At 36.7% G+C, this 19,719-nt stretch overlaps 1 protein-coding gene across 1 annotated transcript in view; it reads left to right on the plus strand.

The window, feature by feature from the left end:
- lrba (LPS-responsive vesicle trafficking, beach and anchor containing) overlaps window positions 1-19,719 on the plus strand; it is a 334,073-nt gene that overhangs the window by 258,522 nt on the left and 55,832 nt on the right. Inside the window, 2 exon segments of the mRNA XM_067441679.1 lie at window positions 1,521-1,640; window positions 6,119-6,271. Of these exon segments, the coding sequence (XP_067297780.1) occupies window positions 1,521-1,640; window positions 6,119-6,271 (273 nt within the window).

Raw genomic sequence — 19,719 nt, forward strand, 5'->3', positions numbered from 1 at the left:
CACACACACACACACACAAGTGTCACACTGTCACATGCATGGATATCGAGCACAACAGTTTTTTCCAACTAACACCAAACTGCACAAAACAACATTTTCCAGTACCAGTTTTTAAATCTTTTTATAGCATTAGAAAGAAAAGCCTGTCAGTGTCCTATTTGTCAGTGCATTATTATAACCTGACTTCCTTTAACATTTTTTTCATTATCTGTTTGTGCAGGACACATAAATAGGACATGATCATAATCATCCAAATGATTTGCCACTTTTAAAGGGTTTTAAAACAGACAGTGACTCTTTATGCTGTGGCAAAATGCTACACATTCATCATATGATCGGTTGTGAAACACATTGCAACTAATTGTTGTTTATAATTGGGCATATGTGTGTGCTCAGTCAGGTTGATTTATTGTTATATTGAAATGTAGGCCTTATCTGCATACTAACAAACTCAGAACACATCGCTCATCTTCCCTTCATCCTTTGTGTACTAATATCTGCAAAGAACAAAGCCGTGACACTCCAGAATAAAATACTTCATGGTTTATAACAATATTTTGAGCAAGCATACGGTAGCTTTGTATAACATATTAGTTTTACAGTCTTGAAGTCCCATTATCTTCTGCAGCTCTCAAAGTCTTTGTACAGTGTCAGTTATTCTGCATTTAAATTAGGCTTGTGTTTTATTTTTCCAATGTATTTTTAATGTATAGTCTATTCACATATTACTTATAAATTCTACACACAAAGAGAAAGAGAGATCTAGAGGTCACTAACCCATTTCTGGCCATCCCTGTAATTGTTACAGTTTTTCACTTTCATTGTCATTCCCTGTTGGCCCATTGTATTGATCCCATCTCATTATTATCAGGCTTATCCCAAATCCACTTCACCAAACACCCTAATTCATGTACCATAGCACAAATCAACAACCTCGAGATATTGAGGCTCTTGACAGAGAAAAGGAGGGCGTTAAATTCAGTCAAGCACCCAAAAGCTTCTGTGTAATTAGGATATTTTTCTTTCATGGTGTAGCTTACCGGGGTGCTATTCACTCTAATTGCATCCTTCTCATCGGGGGGGTATTGTTTCAAAAGAACCACCTATTGATTTTGCACAAACAAGATTAAGCATGATTAGAAAAGAACAAATAATACACTTGTAAAGGCTTTACTGTCTGACCGGGGTTAATAACAGGTTTCTTTAGCATTCATGTCCTTTATTTGAAGAAGAGGATGTCATTTAGTGCACACAAATAAGGATCATATTGTATAGGGCTTTGTTATGAACAGCAGGCATCGTTGGTAAATCAAAGGTACTGACTGTGTTGCACATTGAAAAATGTTCAAATTGGAGGCTAAATATTGATCAAAGTAGACTCGTAGTTATTAAATACATGATCTTTGTTCATTGGAATTTGCCCTCTAGTTGCTTTAGGTCCTAACATGACTTTTTAATACTCGTTTTAGCATGAACGTATGTAGAAAGTCTGACTTTTTTTTCTTCTCTTTTATTCTCAGGAGCCTTTCACAACATTCTTCCTGAATTTCCAAGGAGGGAAATTTGACCATGCAGATCGCACTTTCTCCTCAGTTTCCAGAGCCTGGAGAAACTGCCAGAGGGACACGTCTGACGTGAAGGTACGTCCACGTATGTGCATGTTAATGCACATGCATACAGTTTGTATGAAATGCCACATTATCACAGAAATGCTTCATTTTTTATTTTAAGTTTAGTTTTATTGTTAACGCATCCATATTTATACACATGCACAATGGTTAGCTTATTTCTTCTTAGTCTGGGATTAGCCGGCCTCTGGCCTGGATTTGGTTTTCGTCTTCCACTGATATTTTGTTTTTCACAAATGTGGAGACTATTACATGATTAGACGTTTCTCTTGTGAGTTGACTTCCTCTTGGTAACCGGAGCTTGCTGGGACTTGGTGTGAGGGTAGTCGTCATGGAGACACTGCAGCTCTCTGCCCGGCTGCCCCCATCACCTCTCCATAAAAACTGGCCCTAGCACATGTACGGTCACAACCAATCCTTGTCATGCTACCATGAAAGCGTCAAGGGTCCTTGATCAAAGCTTTAAACTAATCTTGATTTCGAACTTCCCCCCTTTTCCTCCCTTACACTCTCTCTTGCGAAACCCTTCATAACACTCTAACCCTCAGCTGAACCTTTTGTCGTTCGGCCCCAAACCAAAGTCAGACAGCAATCCCAACTGCGCATTGTAGCCCCTCAGAGGCCCTCAAAGTGCTCTGCATTGACTTTAGCAAATGTTCAGACCTCTTGAAATATTCATTACAACAGACAGCCATTTTGTTAGCACGCTCGTTACATGCTGGCCTTTTTTAGGGGGCTGATTGCACTCATTTGATAAAAAGACATGTGGCTCACATTACATAGCCAAACCAGTTTGGTTTCTGCGTAATGGTGTCACTGTGGATCAGCGTAACAGGATTGGCGCACATCAAAACTGATCGGAGGACTTGACTAAAAACCTCAAAATCACCAGTTCATTTGACTTTGAAGCTGTGGGAAATTTCAAACATGCTTTACTTTGCTCAACCTTGCAAAACAGGTCTGATAGGTGCAAATGAGAAGCAAAGAGGTCCCTTCAAATGTAATAATGTATCAATTTGCCATCCTGTTATCCCTTTTTCTTAAAAACACAAAAAGCACAGCAATTCCCCCCACTTTTAGAAACACCCCCTCATTCTACTAAGGGGTGAAAAGCCTTCAGCAGTTTTTGTGTCCAGGCTAAAGAGAGCTATAATGGCGTAAAGCCATGATCCTGTCTGTCTCTAGCCAGGCAAACTCTGGCCTGACCTTTAACCTCCATCCCCTGACCCCCGTGCACTAGGCTGAAAGCTGTGCGGACACTGAAAGTTTCCCCTCAGGGGATTCAGAGAGGACCTAAGAGGGGGCCCAGGGGCACCCCTCTCTATTGACCCGCAGCAGGACAGGATTTTGGATCACAGGTTTTGCCCTCTGACCAGTTCTGCTCAAGGGCCATTGCACATAATAGCTCCTCCCGTACCCCCGGTCTTGCTCGCTCTCTCCCCCACCAATGGTTAAGTGGCTTTGGGTCTTTGTGCCGCCAGTGAAGACGCCAAATTTACGCCAGACTCCATACATGAACCTTAGGGCGCCTGGTGCCATTGTAAAATTGTGACCTTTTTGTTTTAAAGACTTCGGTTTTAAAGAGAGGACCAGAAAGAAGCAAGGCAGGAGGCTAGTTTTGAACTTCCACCATTTGTTTGCTCACCTAATTGGCCATTAGAAATGCACTGAGGAGCTCTGTTGTATATACATAGTATTCAAATTTAGGGTATCTATGTGTATTATATTATATTACATATGTACAGTTAAATTTCTTCTTATATGGATGTTTAAATTTAGGCCCTAATGTTTAACTTCTGCATTGAAACATTAACCATGTGGTTTTTGCTTTTAGCTTTGGCATGGACCCATCATAGAAAATGGTAGATTGGTTCAGATGTCAGTCTGTGATACAGAGTGTGTGATAGACTGTCAGTTAGATGGTTCTCCCAGGAGACTCATGTTTCTGCAGAGCAAGAGCTTGTTTATCCTCCTAGTACTAACTTAACACTTCCAGCTTGAGTGTGTTTATGTGAGTGTGTGTGTGTGTATGCGTGTTTAGGATGTAATAAGATGTAATAAGATGCATAGAGACAGATGAAAGGATGAGTGAAATGAAATAGAAATTCAGGGTGATACCAAGATACAATTTTTATTTGATGGCCGATATATTTACATTTTGAGTTTATTATTTTTTTCATTGAATCAACTTTAACTCTACCTCTGTCTTATTAGGAATTCTGTTTGCCATTGTGTAAATAAAATAAAGTAATAATTTAAGTGCATGAGCTTGACCAGAGCACATTTCAGAAAGTCTGGTATACTTTTATCTAAATGATTTGATTCCATACCCTTTTATAGAGACACATGCATATTCATATACCAACATTTCATATTTAATAGATTTTTGCTCATCCATGGATTCGTCCAGTGACCTACAAAATTCTGAGATTGACAGGGTCAGATATTGGAATTAAGTTATCAAATGGCATGTCATTTTTGAGCACTTGAATTGGTCAGAAAAAAATATTGTTGCTTCAAAACACTGGTTACACAGTGAAAAATCATGTTCAATTATTTCTTAATTCCTTAATTATTAAATTATAACCTGATTACTATTCATACGCTTTAATGTTGTGCTTTCCTGCTGTCATTTAGCCTAGAAATCTAAACGTCTAGCAACTCTCAATACCTTTTGAGCTGTAAAAACCAAACTCTGGTCAGGCCAATCACATCGTGTATAGAGTCTGTGGGCGGGGCTTAACATAATGACGGCCGAGTTGCACTTGCATGTTACTTGTAAACACAGAAACTGGCGAACGGCGGTCTTTCAAATCGGCTTTGACCGCGACTGGAAGACTTGGAGTTAAACTTTTCTCTGAGAAAAGAACAAAGAACGGCACTGAAGTCATTCTTAAGAAGGGAAGATGTGTTCGGAGTTTTGCCGACTGGATACAGCAAAAGTTTCACGTTTACTAGCTTCAACTAGCTCTGCTTCACCTTCGTTGCTCTGGTTGGTTGAAGCACTATCCAGTTGCGTGCAGAGAGAGTTTGAAAGACAACCGTTTATCCCGCCTCTCGGATTGAGCCCTGTCAATGGTGAGTTTCCAGACCAAACATCTTGATGTGGGTCTGGCTTGTCAGGCTAGCTGTCACTAACTTTCCTCACCACTTTTTAAAAAAATAAGTGTGTTTACATAAACGTTATTAACCTGATTATGCTTGATAAGTCGACAATGCACGTGATTATGTAAATGTGTTAAAGAAACCCATTTTTCTTTATCGGAGTAATGTCATAAACGGCTTAATCACAAACCTATCGTCACAGCTAGATTTTTGCCCCTTACGCAGATTTCGCCCAGCATTGTAAACCCTTTAACCTGCTTTCTGTCACTTATTGAACTACACGTGTGATATGTGACAGGAACGCGTCCTTACTGTGGATTTAAGCACATACATACAGAGAGAGCATTTTGCAGTAAAGGAGGAGTTAATATATCAAAAAAGTAACTTCACACATTAAATCGCACCTTTTCTTGAAGTCTCGTGCAGCAGCAGAAATGGTACAGTCAAAATGCTGCATCTGTAACTGAATGAGAGGCTATAATAAATGAGCCGTAAGTTTCTTTTTAGGTTTTTATTGCTTTATTTAACATTACAAACAACATAAATGAAATATTCAGATGCGTCAATGATTATGTTTTGACGTCACTACCAGGAAATAACCTGATTTATTAAAGAGTAAGTTCACCTAAAAATGAAAATGTGATGTTTATCTGCTAACCCCCAGGGCATCCAAGATGTAGGTTATTTCAGTAAGCTGATTTTTGTTAAATTATAAGTTATCAGCGTACTGGTGTGCATGTAAATGTGCTCAGTGTGACACCCATGATGTCATAAAGGAAAAGAGTTTTAGTGATGTTTACCATGCTTTGACTGCAGTGTGCCTCTGCTGTTTTGATGTTCTTTATCAGGATGACGTGCAGTCACCTATTCTGTGAAGATTTAAAAATATACAATTGGAGTAGCTCCAACCGGATCTCTCAGCAGAGTGGCAGCGTGGCACAGATTAAAGGCTAAAGATTCAAAGAAGGAATAACTGATTCCTCTAGTCCTGATCCCGTTTAATGAGCTGTTATATTGTATAGCTATCTATGTTTAGACATTCTTGAAACTGGATACATAATGTATTAGGCAATAAACCTTATTTCTTTCCTGTTTACTTTCTTGTTTGGAATGAATTATTAAATGAGATTCAGTGAATACATTATTTTTTCTAATTTTGAGTCTAGGCCTGCCACAGAGAGAGTGATTTCTCATTTATTTCTTTATCTGGGCATTGTAATATTACAACTTTATTTATACATATTTACACATTTTATTTATTTAACAAGGAACTAAATTTATTAAATCAGCTACCAATATGTATTAGTTTTTTTGAATGCCAGCACTAATCTAATTATTTCATGTGAAATGTATAGTTAAAAAGGCTCTTTTTATCTCGTTCACAGGAGTTGATCCCTGAGTTCTATTACCTCCCAGAGATGTTTGTCAACTCCAATAATTACAACCTGGGAGTGATGGATGATGGGACGGTGGTGTCAGATGTGGAGCTGCCGCCTTGGGCCAAGAGTCCTGAGGATTTTGTACGGATCAACAGACTTGTATGTTCAGTCTCCATCACTTTTCTTTCTCTTTGTCTCTCTCTATCTTTCTTTATCTCCCTTATTAAATTGCAGTTAAAGTGATGATTGCAAGTGGCTATGGCCAGAGTCTCTTCCTCTTTGTATCTATCTGTGTGTGTGCGCGTGTGCGTATGCGTGTGAATGCTAACGCTGTAACCTGTTTTATGCTGATAATTACAACTCTGATATCAATCTGACTCTCCCATTAATCATCTCTCTCTCTCTCACACACACACACACGCGCGCACAACCCCCTCATCCAATGTCACTTTTCTGACATGCACACAGATGTTCACACACTTTCACAAAGTCCTTGTGTAGTAGGGTTGCACAGACTTTAGCTGTTTGATCACTATCAGATGAAGTGCTGGCGGCTCTTTGTTGTGTGTATGTGCTGCAGGACAGTAGTATTCATGGACATACTGATTGTACTGTTTTAACTAGCATCGGTGCTGCATTAATTGGCTTTATATCACAGACTTAAATTGCATGCCAGTGCTTCTGTGCCGTGTGTCAACTGTTCTGACGCAATCTAAACTAACTGCATGGGAAGCCTGTAACCTGTAATAAGGGTACATTTAATGGTGACATGATCCTTTATTGTCAAAGCTCTTATATGTTTAGCATAAGAGCTGTCATCCTCTACAGTATCTGAAGAGGGCTCTGCTCTGGTTTATTTTACTGTCTTGATATTGTGTTGCTTTTGCTATCACTATGATAGCAAATTAGGCCATGTACACAGTGAAACGTTTTGGGAAAGACAACTATATTTTACAAATGGATGTGACTGTGAAGCAGACCTTTGGATGCCAATATTATTATTATTATTATTATTTATTTATTTATTTATTTTTATTATATATTTTTTAATTAAATTAATATTAGGAGCCACAGTTGTTTTCAGCATTTATTATAATGATATGTTACTTAAGCACCAAATCAGCATATTATAATGATTTCTGCATATATCATATTTTAAAGTATATTAAAATAAAAAGTTATTTTAAATTGTAAAAATGTCAGACTTTCAAAACATTTAAAAAATCTTAACTGCCCACAAACGTTTGAATGCCAGTTTATATGTATATACATAATACTGTAGGTAGGGTTTCATTCCCACAAGTTAGTACATCTGTTATATTGAATATATCCTTTATGGGCAGCTACTGTACCATCTCAGCTATCCAGCACTGATCCCACTCTACGTTCTACTGTTCTGACCATTCTTATCTCAAAACTGCTCTCAGATCAGTGTGATACCAAGTCCTCAGCACACTACCTATTACTCTATGAATTTCTCTAATTCATTGTTACTTGCAGTATGCAGATGACATGGGATGCAACTGATGCATCTGTAATCACCATTTCCTTACGTTCCTATATAACAGGATTTATAAAACTGATCCCAGATCATTACAAAGGCTCACTTTTACTAACACCCAATTAAGCTCAATGTTGAAAGCAACACAGAGAGACACAACACGGATCGATTGACTTGGTCTGAAGATTTACTATTGATCTGAACAGCATGAACTGAGTGAAGTAGATGGGCAGGCATGTAATGGAAGGACCATGCCTGTTAACCTACAGTGCTGTACAGTGACCATTATAATATATTACATTACATGTAATATACTTGACAACTTGACAAGGAAAGTTTATTTTTAGTGTTCTAAAAGCTTGAGTTGTTTCAAATGTTTATTTTTTCACTTTCCAAACATATACACTTAAAGGGTTAGTTTAACCCTCTCCCCTCCCCCCTGACTCAAGGTTGCCAGATAGGCTGATAAGTATTTTAAATTAACATGATTTCTTAATGGCTAGTGACATAACAGGGCCATTTTATGATTAATTGAAATACATTTCTTGCATACAGTTCCTTTAACACAAATTAAGATATTTTCAATATGCTCTTATCATTTTTTGTCCATCCATTGAAAGTCATATGACCTGTTTTATAATGATAATTGCAACTCTGATATCAGTCCGATGTTTTCATTAAGGTAGGGTAGGTAAGAATTATCTAAAACACTTTTGTCCAAATTTATTTAAACTTTCTTTATATGTCAATACATAATAAAAATGTAAGTACTCTAAAGTGTAATAATCATCTCAGAAAAAAAAAAAAATCTTCTGTCAGGTGCAATTAAAGTAAAAACTGCCTGGGGCAATATACGCTGTCAAGCTGTGTATTATTCCAACATTATCTTCATAACTTCTTACAAAATAAAAAGTTTACCCCTCAGAAAAATTAACTTTCCTCTTGTCAACGTTATAGCCTGGTGAGAGCGTTGCACACGCTGTCACGTCATGTAAGGACACACACTCAAAAGTAATCGGGTCAGGTCGTTTACATGGTGAAAAATAGACTGTAAAACAATTAATAACGAGTATGGAAGAGATTCAAGCTGTGCTGCTTTTGCTGGTTATGTATTGGTTTACTAAAGACGTAATAAACAAAACGGCGGAAAAGAGCACTAGCATATTGTGAAAGCTTGTAAAGCTAGATTTAAAATTACAATGTATGTTATTATCAGCTATTACGGACATTGACCGTGAAATGGCTGAGACGAATGCGCGCCATCAGACAGAGAGCGCAAGACTGATAGTTACTCGAGTCGCAACCTCGCAAAGGACTTTTTAAAATGCAGGTTGAAATAAAATGCTGCGTGAGCTTAACCAATCAGCATGATCAGCGCCCGAGTCCTGCCCTCGAAAGTTCCTGAACTTTGAAAAAGTACTACCTCGTGAGCAGGGCCGTTTGGAGGGGGAAATATTTACCTGGAACTTCATTTAACCCTGGTTTATTGCAGTCGAAACACACAGAGTATCACCCCAAAGTTCACTTGTTGGCACAATTGGTCCTCAAAATGTAGATTTAAACACACATGCACACACACAAACCCCTCATCCAATGTTACTGTTCTGACATACACAGAGACATTCACACACTTTTCCTAGGTCTGTGTGTGGGGTTGCAAAGACTTTAGCTGTTTGAACACTATCAGATGCTCTTCAGTGTGTGGATATGCTATAGAACAGTAATTGCATTGTTTTGAGCAACACCAGTGCTATATTAATTGGCCTTATATCACAGACTTTGCCTGCCAATTAATTGCATGGCAGTGCTTCTGTACAGTGCATCAAATTTTCTGACAGTGTAAGCTAAATGCATGGGCAGCTCATAGCCTTTAATAAGTCTATATTAATGATGACATGAAATCCTGCATCTTTGCTATAAGAGGAATAAACTGCATTTTACAATCAAATAAAATAAGTTTTATTCTTAATTTGAACAATATTTCAAATTATTACAGTACTTTTGATCAAGTTAATGCTTATTAGCATATTAGACTTCTTTCAAAACAAAATCTTACCAACTCCAAACTTTTGAATGGTACTGTATGTGAAATGCACATGCATTTGTGGGGTTTGTTGGGTTTCACTCCCACCAGTTTGTAATTCTGTCTTATTGATATTATATAACCTCACACATCCAGAAACCAAGTACAAAATATTCATCGTAAAGGTAACCCGTTTAATTCAAGCAGTGTAATCAAAGTGTGCTGAAGTGAAACATCACTTTGTGTTGAATAGATTTAATTTATGGTTTTCAATATCAATATTGATCAATGCACATCAAATCTAGTATACACAGAAGGTAGAGCTTCTTTGTTTACTAGATTTGATGTGCATTGATCAATGTTGTGGTGCTTACTGCACATGCACACAAAAACACACAAGGTTTATTTTTGCATTTCAAGCAACTTACACTTAAACTGCTTGAGTCATATGAATTACCTGTGTGTCTTTTTGTACTTTCAGTGAATGATCAAATATTTTAAAATATTTGTATTTCTGTTTGCAAAGATGAATAAAATATGAGTAAATATAAAAGGTGAGTAAAAGATTAATTTAATTTAAATAATGAGCAAATATTAAATGTATTTTCATTTCTCTTTTGAAGATAAGTAAAAGATGACAGAACTTACATTTTTGGGCCTCAAAGTGCCAAAAGTTTTACTCATTCTTTATTATTATTTTCATTCACAATTTATAATAATAGTTAGCCATTAAATCATTGTTGGCAATAATAAAAGTATTGTTGATAGATAGTGCAGTGGCAGATTTAAGCAGTTTTATGCTTGTGAGAATAAATTCTGGCGTAGCGCCATATTGATAAATATTTACAAGCAGCTCTTTTTATAAATCTTTATATGTCAGATACTGTATGTTCATGCTTGTGATACATGAGAAGTCAGTTTGATCTATCTCTTCTGATCAGTGAGAAAGAAAGAGAATTGAACAGTGCAGGTCATACGGTTCCATGGGCTTTACGCTTGTGTTCAACTGTGGTATCTATGTTGTTGAATCTTGTTATGAAGCTCAGTAGACACTCTTCTGCAAGTAAAGTCACATGTTTTATCCCTATTTCCACTAATTAGATATTTCAGTTGATCTTTTAATAATCCAAAAAATGCTCTGATCCCTTAAACATGCCCTCTCTGTCAGCCGTTATTTTACACTCATCCCAGAAACCTCTCATTAGCATGAGTGCTCTCTCGTGTGTGCGTGTGTGTGTGTCTCTCTGTGTGTGTGTGTCTGCGCGTGTGTGCGTGTGTAAAGTGGGCATGAGCACCGCTGATGACTTATAGCTGGCATTAGGGGATGTCAGCTGTTCTACTCTGCTACAATGAGCTACATTTGTAATGAGGGCGCAGACTCAGTCAGAGACAGACACATGCAGCAGCGAGCTAATGGCCTGCTACTCTCTTCAGCTCATCTGTCACTAATGGCCAGAAAACAGCATGATGCACACGTGGTCATTTATGTTGTATAGATGATTAACAGCTAATTAAACTGCAATCTGCACCAGTCACACTAAATGCATGCTTGTAGGAATAACTGCACTCACCATAATGTTTTTGTGAGCACCCATGTATCCTTAAAAGAGCAAAATAATTTCTTCAACATAATCAGAAAAGATTTGTTAATTCAATCAAAATAATAATAATGCAACTGTTTGCATACATTTTTTGAGTTTTGCAACTTTAAATTAAATTGTGTTCAACCAACAAACTACGTTGAGATGGAGGAACTGAATCATTTCTTTATAATTTCACCTATTTCTGTTAATGCTTAATGTAACTTATTTAGCATGTAAATTTAACAAACAAATAAGATATTATTTGTCACTGGCATTAGCGCAGTCAATGTAGTGTTTTGGGACAATAAAGTTAAAGTAAAGTTATTTAAGTTAGCTTCATGTCGTCTATTCTTTAGCACAATGATAATCACAAAAACTTCAACATAGCAGAATGTTTTTAATTATCGAACATAACAGCATGAAACACTAACTTGCCTTTCCCTTCACCAAAAAAAACAAAACAAAAACAAATATAAAATAACACTTAATTTCAGCATGTATTCTCCGTAAAGCATGCGGTTAGAAATCTACTGTCCAGAAATACAGAAATTTGAGTTTAAATTATAAACAATATTAAAATAATCTAATGATCAACATTAGTACATCAACATAACTCAAAAAAATAATGTTTCCAACTTTAATTAAATCAATCAATCTGATTTTTGTTACTTGGATTTAACTATGGATTTATTTAGGATGTGGTAACATTGCCCCTGAATTACTTTTTTGGAATAACTAATTAAGTATTAATATGCTTCAACCAAAAATTACCCCCAAAATATTTCCCTAAACCCAGCTGTCTGTTGTCAAATTTTAAGATTAAAATGGAACTACTTTTCTACTTTTCACAGGTGTTTAGAGGTGCCATAAATGCAATCCAATAACTAATACTATAGTATATAAAATTCTAAATAAGCATTATTTCATTTATTAATATTATTCAGTTATTCATTCATTGAACTTGCTTTTTAATGTCATTTTTTCATGCATTTGATTCACTAAAAAGAAGTGGCTCATATCAGTCATTTGTTCGGGAATCAGATTACACTCGATGTGTTATTTTTGATTCGCTAAAAAACTTTAGGTCAAAATATTAATTTACTATAGATTTGTTCTACATTGGTCATACTGTATATTTTATGCTGTAGATACAATAGCATTTGTATGGCACTGCTAAATATAGGGCCCTATAAAATCCGTTTTATTTTTTCCCAAATTCCGTTTTATCTTTTCCCAAATTCCGTTTTTTCCGTTTTATTTTTTGCTAATTCCGTTTTTTCCGTTTTAATTTTTGCAGATTCCTTTTTTTCCGTTAAAATGTTTGGCAATTCATTTTTTTTTTTACCCTTTACTGTTATTTTGGTGAACAAAGTTTGCTTTTAATGTTAATATAATAGAGCATAAAACAAAAAATAGGAATGACCTTAAATTTTTGAGGTAACAAACATCACATTTACTTTTTAGAAAAAATATGATGCAACATAACACTGCACTTCAAGTACTTCAAATATTAATGGTTAGTAGCTTTAAACTTTCTGGTAAAATACATTATAGTAGGCTAGTTTATATAAGTTAAAATGAAAGTGCTCCATTAGCTTTTTCTTTCAAGTAAAATTTTTTTAAAAAAGAACTAAAAATCATAAGAATCATCTTTACATACAGTACTATTAAGTAAAACATTTAAAGCTGAAAATTAACATGAAAAAAATAACATTTCACCATGAAATCATGTAGTGAAATGTTCTGTGTGTTTAACAATCACCATTATGATATCCAGAGCTGTGAAAGAAAAGAAAAAATACACGAAAACACAACACTGCCAGAAGTCCCCCAACTTCAAAGGCCCCTTTAAATTATTAAAACAAGATGCTTATCTTATCTTTAAGGTTACTTCAGTCATGTAAAATACCCATATACAGCATGTTAAATGCATATGTTTGGAACAGAGGGGAAAACGGTCGCATTTGCAGCAGATATGCATTGATGCCTAATGTGCCCATTATAAATCAAAGCACGCGATGACAGGGGTCGAGCAGAACACCGGAAAATCTGACAGAATGGACAAATATTGTCCGTATGTGCAATACACGAGCCGCGGTTCTGGTGCGCGCGCGACCAATGCTGCCTGAGCACAACGAGCGCGCGGCTCCCGCTCTCCATACGCAAAGCTTCTGCGCCGCCTGCGCGTGCAGTGTGAAACTGCCGTTAGCGAAATGACGGGAGGTGTTGTGTCGCGAAGATTTGCTTCCCCCGGTCTGCACTTTCCTCAGACATGCGTTCTCCATCCACAAGACACAGAATTTCATTACAAATATGTAAAATTCCAGATTCCAATTTATATGCCAATTCCGCGATTCCGTCCGCGATTCCGTGATTGCGGAAATTATAGGGCCCTATAAATAGTCTTAGTATTAAGACTATTTATATATTTATATAATATATTTATAGACTATTTATATGCTAAATAGTCTCAGTTTTACATGGAGCAAGTCACAATGTTAACATCACATGACCATTTGAACATTCCTCACTTTAAGGCGTACTTCAGCCCTGGGAAGATGAATCTGTATTTAAACTAGGTCATTAATGTAGTAGAAATGTGAAATAATTTTTGAATTTGGTGCCTTCTAGACTGAGAAAAGACAGAAAATAATATGAGACTACAATTCCCAGAATGCTTCGCTGCCCTGTGAGACTACTCCCAAAGCCACCACTACTGGTTTACTGTGACTGAGTTGGAAGAACAGACACTACAATTCAATACTGAATTTGTCTCTTCAATATAATGAGTGAGTCGCCGCGCGAGTATCACAGAACAAACGTTGCAGGAGTCAGATTACATTTATCGTGATGAATGAGCTGAATGAGCTCTCGTGATGAGAACTGAGGTAATCGCGACCGCGCTCGCGGCATACATTTAAAATACATTTTCAGTCTGGCACATTTTCAGTTAACTTTCATAGAAATGGATTTGAGAAGTTAAAACACTTACATTGCTCACTATAGCTCCGTTTATGAATGCCTGCAGCTGCGAGCTGAGCTGTGAGTGTGATCTCCCACACCTCATGCGAGGGTTGAAAACCATGTCACTTGCTAAACACAATGCTAAATCCATGTCACTTGATGTCACTACAGATCCAAGACTACTACCATATTGACCAGCATAACTTTCAAAACATTTAGTGTACATTTAAAGCTGTAATGTGTAATGTCTGATGCAATTCCCCTAGTCTCCCCAAGCTGTCTTTTCCCAGAGTCCTGTTGTCCTAAATGGTGCTCACACTGGCAGGATTCATGAGCATTGAAAATCATACTTTTAAGGATGTGTGTTGGATTAAATGGGTATTTTAAACAGACCCCTGCTGAAATAAAAACGTTTCCCTCTCCCTCTCTGCTCATAGCCTTCCCTCCCTTTCTGATATCACGCGACACTCACATCAGCAGCAACCGTTGTTTTTACCACAGGGTCGAGGGAGAGGTTAAGAACTTGATCCCACCCGCCAGATAGCAAGTCAGCTCTGGCCACTGTCATGCTAAAGAACATTCCACAATACAGTGCCTTGCAAAAGTATTCGGCCCCCTTGAACTTTGCAACCTTTTGCCACATTTCAGGCTTCAAACATAAAGATATAAAACTGTCATTTTTTGTGAAGAATCAATAACAAGTGGGACACAATCATGAAGTGGAATGAAATTTATTGGATATTTCAAAATTTTTAAACAAATCAAAAATTTAAAAATTGTCCGTGCAAAATTATTCGGCCCCCTTAAGTTAATATTTTGTAGCGCCACCTTTTGCTGCGATTACAGCTGTAAGTCGCTTGAGGTATGTCTCTTATCAGTTTTGCACATCGAGAGACTGACATTTTTGCCCATTCCACCTTGCAGAACAGCTCGAGTTCAGTGAGGTTAGATGGAGAGCGTTTGTGAACAGCAGTTTTCAGTTCTTTCCACAGATTCTCGATTGGATTCAGGTCTGGACTTTGACTTGGCCATTCTAACACCTGGATATGTTTATTTTTGAGCCATTCCATTGTAGATTTTGCTTTATGTTTTGGATCATTGTCTTGTTGGAAGACAGATCTCCGTCCCAGTCTCAGGTCTTTTGCAGACTCCATCAGGTTTTCTTCCAGAAGGTCCTGTTTTTGGCTCCATCCATCTTCCCATTAATTTTAACCATCTTCCCTGTCCCTGCTGAAGAAAAGCAGGCCCAAACCATGATGATGCCACCACCATGTGTGACAGTGGGGATGGTGTGTTCAGGGTGATGAGCTGTGTTGCTTTTACGTCAAACATAACGTTTTGCATTGTTGCCAAAAAGTTCAGTTTTGGTTTCATCTGACCAGAGCACCTTCTTAAACATGTTTGGTGTGTCTCTTTAAACGACACTTTGTATGGATATCTTTAAAAAATGGCTTTCTTCTTGCCACTCTTCCATAAAGGCCAGATTTGTGCAGTATATGACTGATTGTTGTCCTATGGACAGAGTCTCCCACCTCGGCTGTAGATCTCTGCAGTTCATCCAGAATGATCATGGGCCTCTTTGGCTGCATCTCTGATCAGTCTTCTCCTTGTATGAGCTGAAAGTTTAGAGGGACGGCCAGGTCTTGGTGGATTTGCAGTGGTCTGATACTCCTTCCATTTCAATATTATTGCTTGCACAGTGCTCTTTGGGATGTTTAAAGCTTGGGAAATCTTTTTGTATCCAAATCCGGCTTTAAACTTCTCCACAACAGTATCCCGGACCTGCCTGGTGTGTTCCTTGTTCTTCATGATGCTCTCTGCACTTTAAACGGACCTCTGAGACCATCACAGTGCAGGTGCATTTATACGGCGACTTGATTACACACAGGCGGATTCTATTTATCATCAAAAGTTATTTAGGTCAACATTGGATGATTCAGAGATCCTCACTGAACTTCTGGAGAGAGTTTCTGCACTGAAAGTAAAGGGGCCGAATAATTTTGCACGCCCAATTTTTCAGTTTTTGATTTGTTAAAGAAGTTTGAAATATCCAATACATTTCATTCCACTTCATGATTGTGTCCCACTTGTTGTTGATTCTTCACAAAAAATCACAGTTTTATATCTTTATGTTTGAAGCCTGAAATGTGGCAAAATGTCGCAAAGTTCAAGGGGGCCGAATACTTTCGCAAGGCACTGTACATGATCCCTCATCACATATTCACCCAGATATAACCGCAGCAAAGGCAGGTGACTATAGACTTAACTGTGCATTGACCTTAGACCGGTCTTTTGAGCTATTCTTTCCCAAAGCAAGACAATCATTTTTACTTGTCTAGTAAATGTTTCTTAATGTAAGAATTTTTAGATAAGAAATTTTTAGACTAGAGACAAGACAAAAATACTAAATAAGAAATACATTTTTTGCAGTGTTCTATATGGAACTCTTTTTAAGTGCCAAACGGTTTCTTTCTTGTCATTATAGAACCTTTTTAGCATAAAAGGCTCTTTGGAGTAAACTCAACTATACTTCTATAAAGAATTTTTTAGGGTTTCCAAATATGTAGCGCCGATAGAACGTTTTCTTCAAAGAGTGTAGAGGACAGTGCTAACTACTGTGCTAGAACTTGCTTATCATGTGTTGACAGGGTTTCATCAGTTAATCAGTGAATTTACAGAAATGGTCATTAAGTGGAAAAGTACCATACTGGTCTTATTACAGTACAAATTGTGTTAACTGCAAAACCAAAAATGTTGTATCTTCTGAATAAATATCACAGCTGGTAACCACACCAAGGCTTTAGACTAAAATGACTTTTGTTAGTTGGCAGATTACAGAATTGATTGACAGATGTATTTAATAAGCATGTCATTTATATCCATGTTTTATCACAAACCAGTGTGGGAAATGCATTGCCTGTCATAAAAAAAAATATATATAAAAAAAACTGCAACTACATACATGACCCAGTTTAAATACACATTCGTCTTTCCAGCACTGAAGTACCCCTTTAATTTATTGCAGCAGAAATAAACATTATAAATAAATCATATTATACAGAAGACACAGACGCTAATGTAGATGACAGTTGATCATCCACAAAGAGCATGTGTTACATTTTGAGGAGTAAAACCTAAAATCACTAAATTAAAAAATGTATAAAACCTAAGATCACCTACACTGTGGCATCCAGCCAGCATCTTTATGAGTGAAATGGATTAATAAATACAAAATTATTATTATTATTATTATTTTAATATACAAATGTTTTTACAAAAAAAAATGTTTTAGGTAGGTTTAGAGTTAGGGGAAAGAATATACAGCTTGTACAGTATAAAAACCATTACGTGTATGGAGAGTCCCCACAAAGATAGAAAAATAGTGTGTGCGCGTACGTGCATGTGTGTTTGCTTTCATATATGTCAGGGTGTATTTGCTATAGGAAATTGGCTAAGTGATGAAGACTTTAACATGCACCAAAACCAGAAAATGACGCTGTGGTACATCCAGGTCTACTGCTCTTGGTTACAGCTTAATATTTCTGTCACCTTACTTGATATGAAAATAGTTCCTGTTTTATATTTAAATGTTCATTCATTTCTATCCTATAATTCATCCAAGGCAGAAGAAACACAACATTAATGTAGAAATGAGAAGTCACTTAATCTGTTCCAAAACCTTTTGTAATGAGTACAATGTGTCATGCTATACTGTATGATAAATTGTAGCCAAGCCATCTAGCCACATTTCATTATTGATAAACCGGTAGCACAAGAACCACCACAATGCAAGGGCATCCCTACCATTCTGTGTGCCATTCTGTATTTGCGTTGTCAAGTAAAAGATATCAGTCCAAACCATCAAATCACCAGCAGTCCAAATCACCAAACAGATAAAAGTTAACTTTATGAATGAACAAGTGGTGTAGACGAGTTTAAAGTTCAGTGTCTGGAAGAAAAAAAAAACAAGAAAAAAAAACATTATTATATTTCATGAATCATAGACTATATTTAAGCCAAAAAAGATGCATATTACTGTTAAAAAAAAACAAAAAAACAATGCTCAATCTTACAGCCTAGAGTGAAGTCATTATGTACATTAACAATAATTTGGTAATGTAATTTAATGTAAAACTTAAGGTACAGTATCATAGACATGAAGGCTGCTCCAAAAAGTAAAAATCTTAGATACCAAATTGTGTTCTATATTTTAAGGCAGTTTTGGCATATATCCTTTTCGAGAAGGCAATCTCATAATAACAACATCCAAGATGGCAGACAAGAGAAATGTCAAAATAAAAAATGCAAGAGAAATTTTGCTATAAATAAACTTAATCTTTCATTCAAGACTAGCAAGTTGCAAATACATCAATGTTAACATCAATGTAATTAAAAAGGATCTTAATTTTTATTTGCTATACATTTGTATGCAAATTATATTATCACGCTGTTATCTTAGCAACATGCTAACATCAAACGGATTCTCACATGTTAGTTGTGTGGCATGTCCAGTCAGAAGACGACGTCTGTTTAGAATGTTTACATCAGTCACATATGAGTGAGTTTCCCAGTGCCATTGTTGACATCGAGGCAGCTCAATAGGGTTTGGAACAGAGCTACTGTGTCCCATAGTCAAGTATTTGTGTTTGCTAACTATTTGGATAGCAAATTGTGCAGTATTGTGTTAGAACAATTGTAGAATTAACAGTCAAGTCTTGTAGTTTTTTTGATGGTGTTAGACTATTTTGAAGTCTACACTATACAAATTATTTTTGAAGTTGTAAACAAGCCACGCTTATTGGAGTATGTTTTAAAAGAAAATACTATTATAGTTTTTCTACTTCAAAATGTCATGTTTAATTCAAAGTGTTACTTGCTGTTTCTTTGTAATTATTTGTGAAATTTGCTAGCAATTTCTGATTGAAAATTGTTTAAAAATAAATTACACAGGGTTTTTTTGTTTGTTTTTTTGCATGTTGGCTGTACAGCTGGGACCGATAACTGAATCGGCATTAAACCAAGCTCACACTTTGCTGATAGACAAATGTCATTTTAAGTTGAGCAAAAACACACAAGACCTACATACACCCGTGAACGCAACGTCCTGAAGTTTGTCAGATTTATATGATGACAGCTTTTTGCACTTACTAAAGTGTTCTGGGATTTTGGGTGAGTCTGTTATGTGTTTTTGGCTTGTGTGGGAACTGAAGGTCAACATAATATTCTAATGGTGAGATCACATGATCAACTTTGAGTTGATATTAGGTTTGTTACTTTGATTTAAGTTTCATTACAAGGGCTGAACACGTGTAGCATCAGACATTATCTAAACTGAGAGTCTATATCATGTCTTATAGCAAACTTTGTCTCAAAAATCCTGTGTTTCCCACAGCCTGTCCACAGGCTGAAAGTCTCTATGTGAAGACCACAGACGTCTGCTGTGTCAGAGGTCATCAGTGTTTGCATTCTCCTCTCATCTCCTCACGCATTCTTTTCTGTTCAAACACATCTACAGCCATGTCCTAATGCATCTAAG

The sequence above is a fragment of the Pseudorasbora parva genome, chromosome 4 (assembly GCF_024679245.1).
Source record: "Pseudorasbora parva isolate DD20220531a chromosome 4, ASM2467924v1, whole genome shotgun sequence".
Classification (NCBI taxonomy): domain Eukaryota; kingdom Metazoa; phylum Chordata; class Actinopteri; order Cypriniformes; family Gobionidae; genus Pseudorasbora; species Pseudorasbora parva.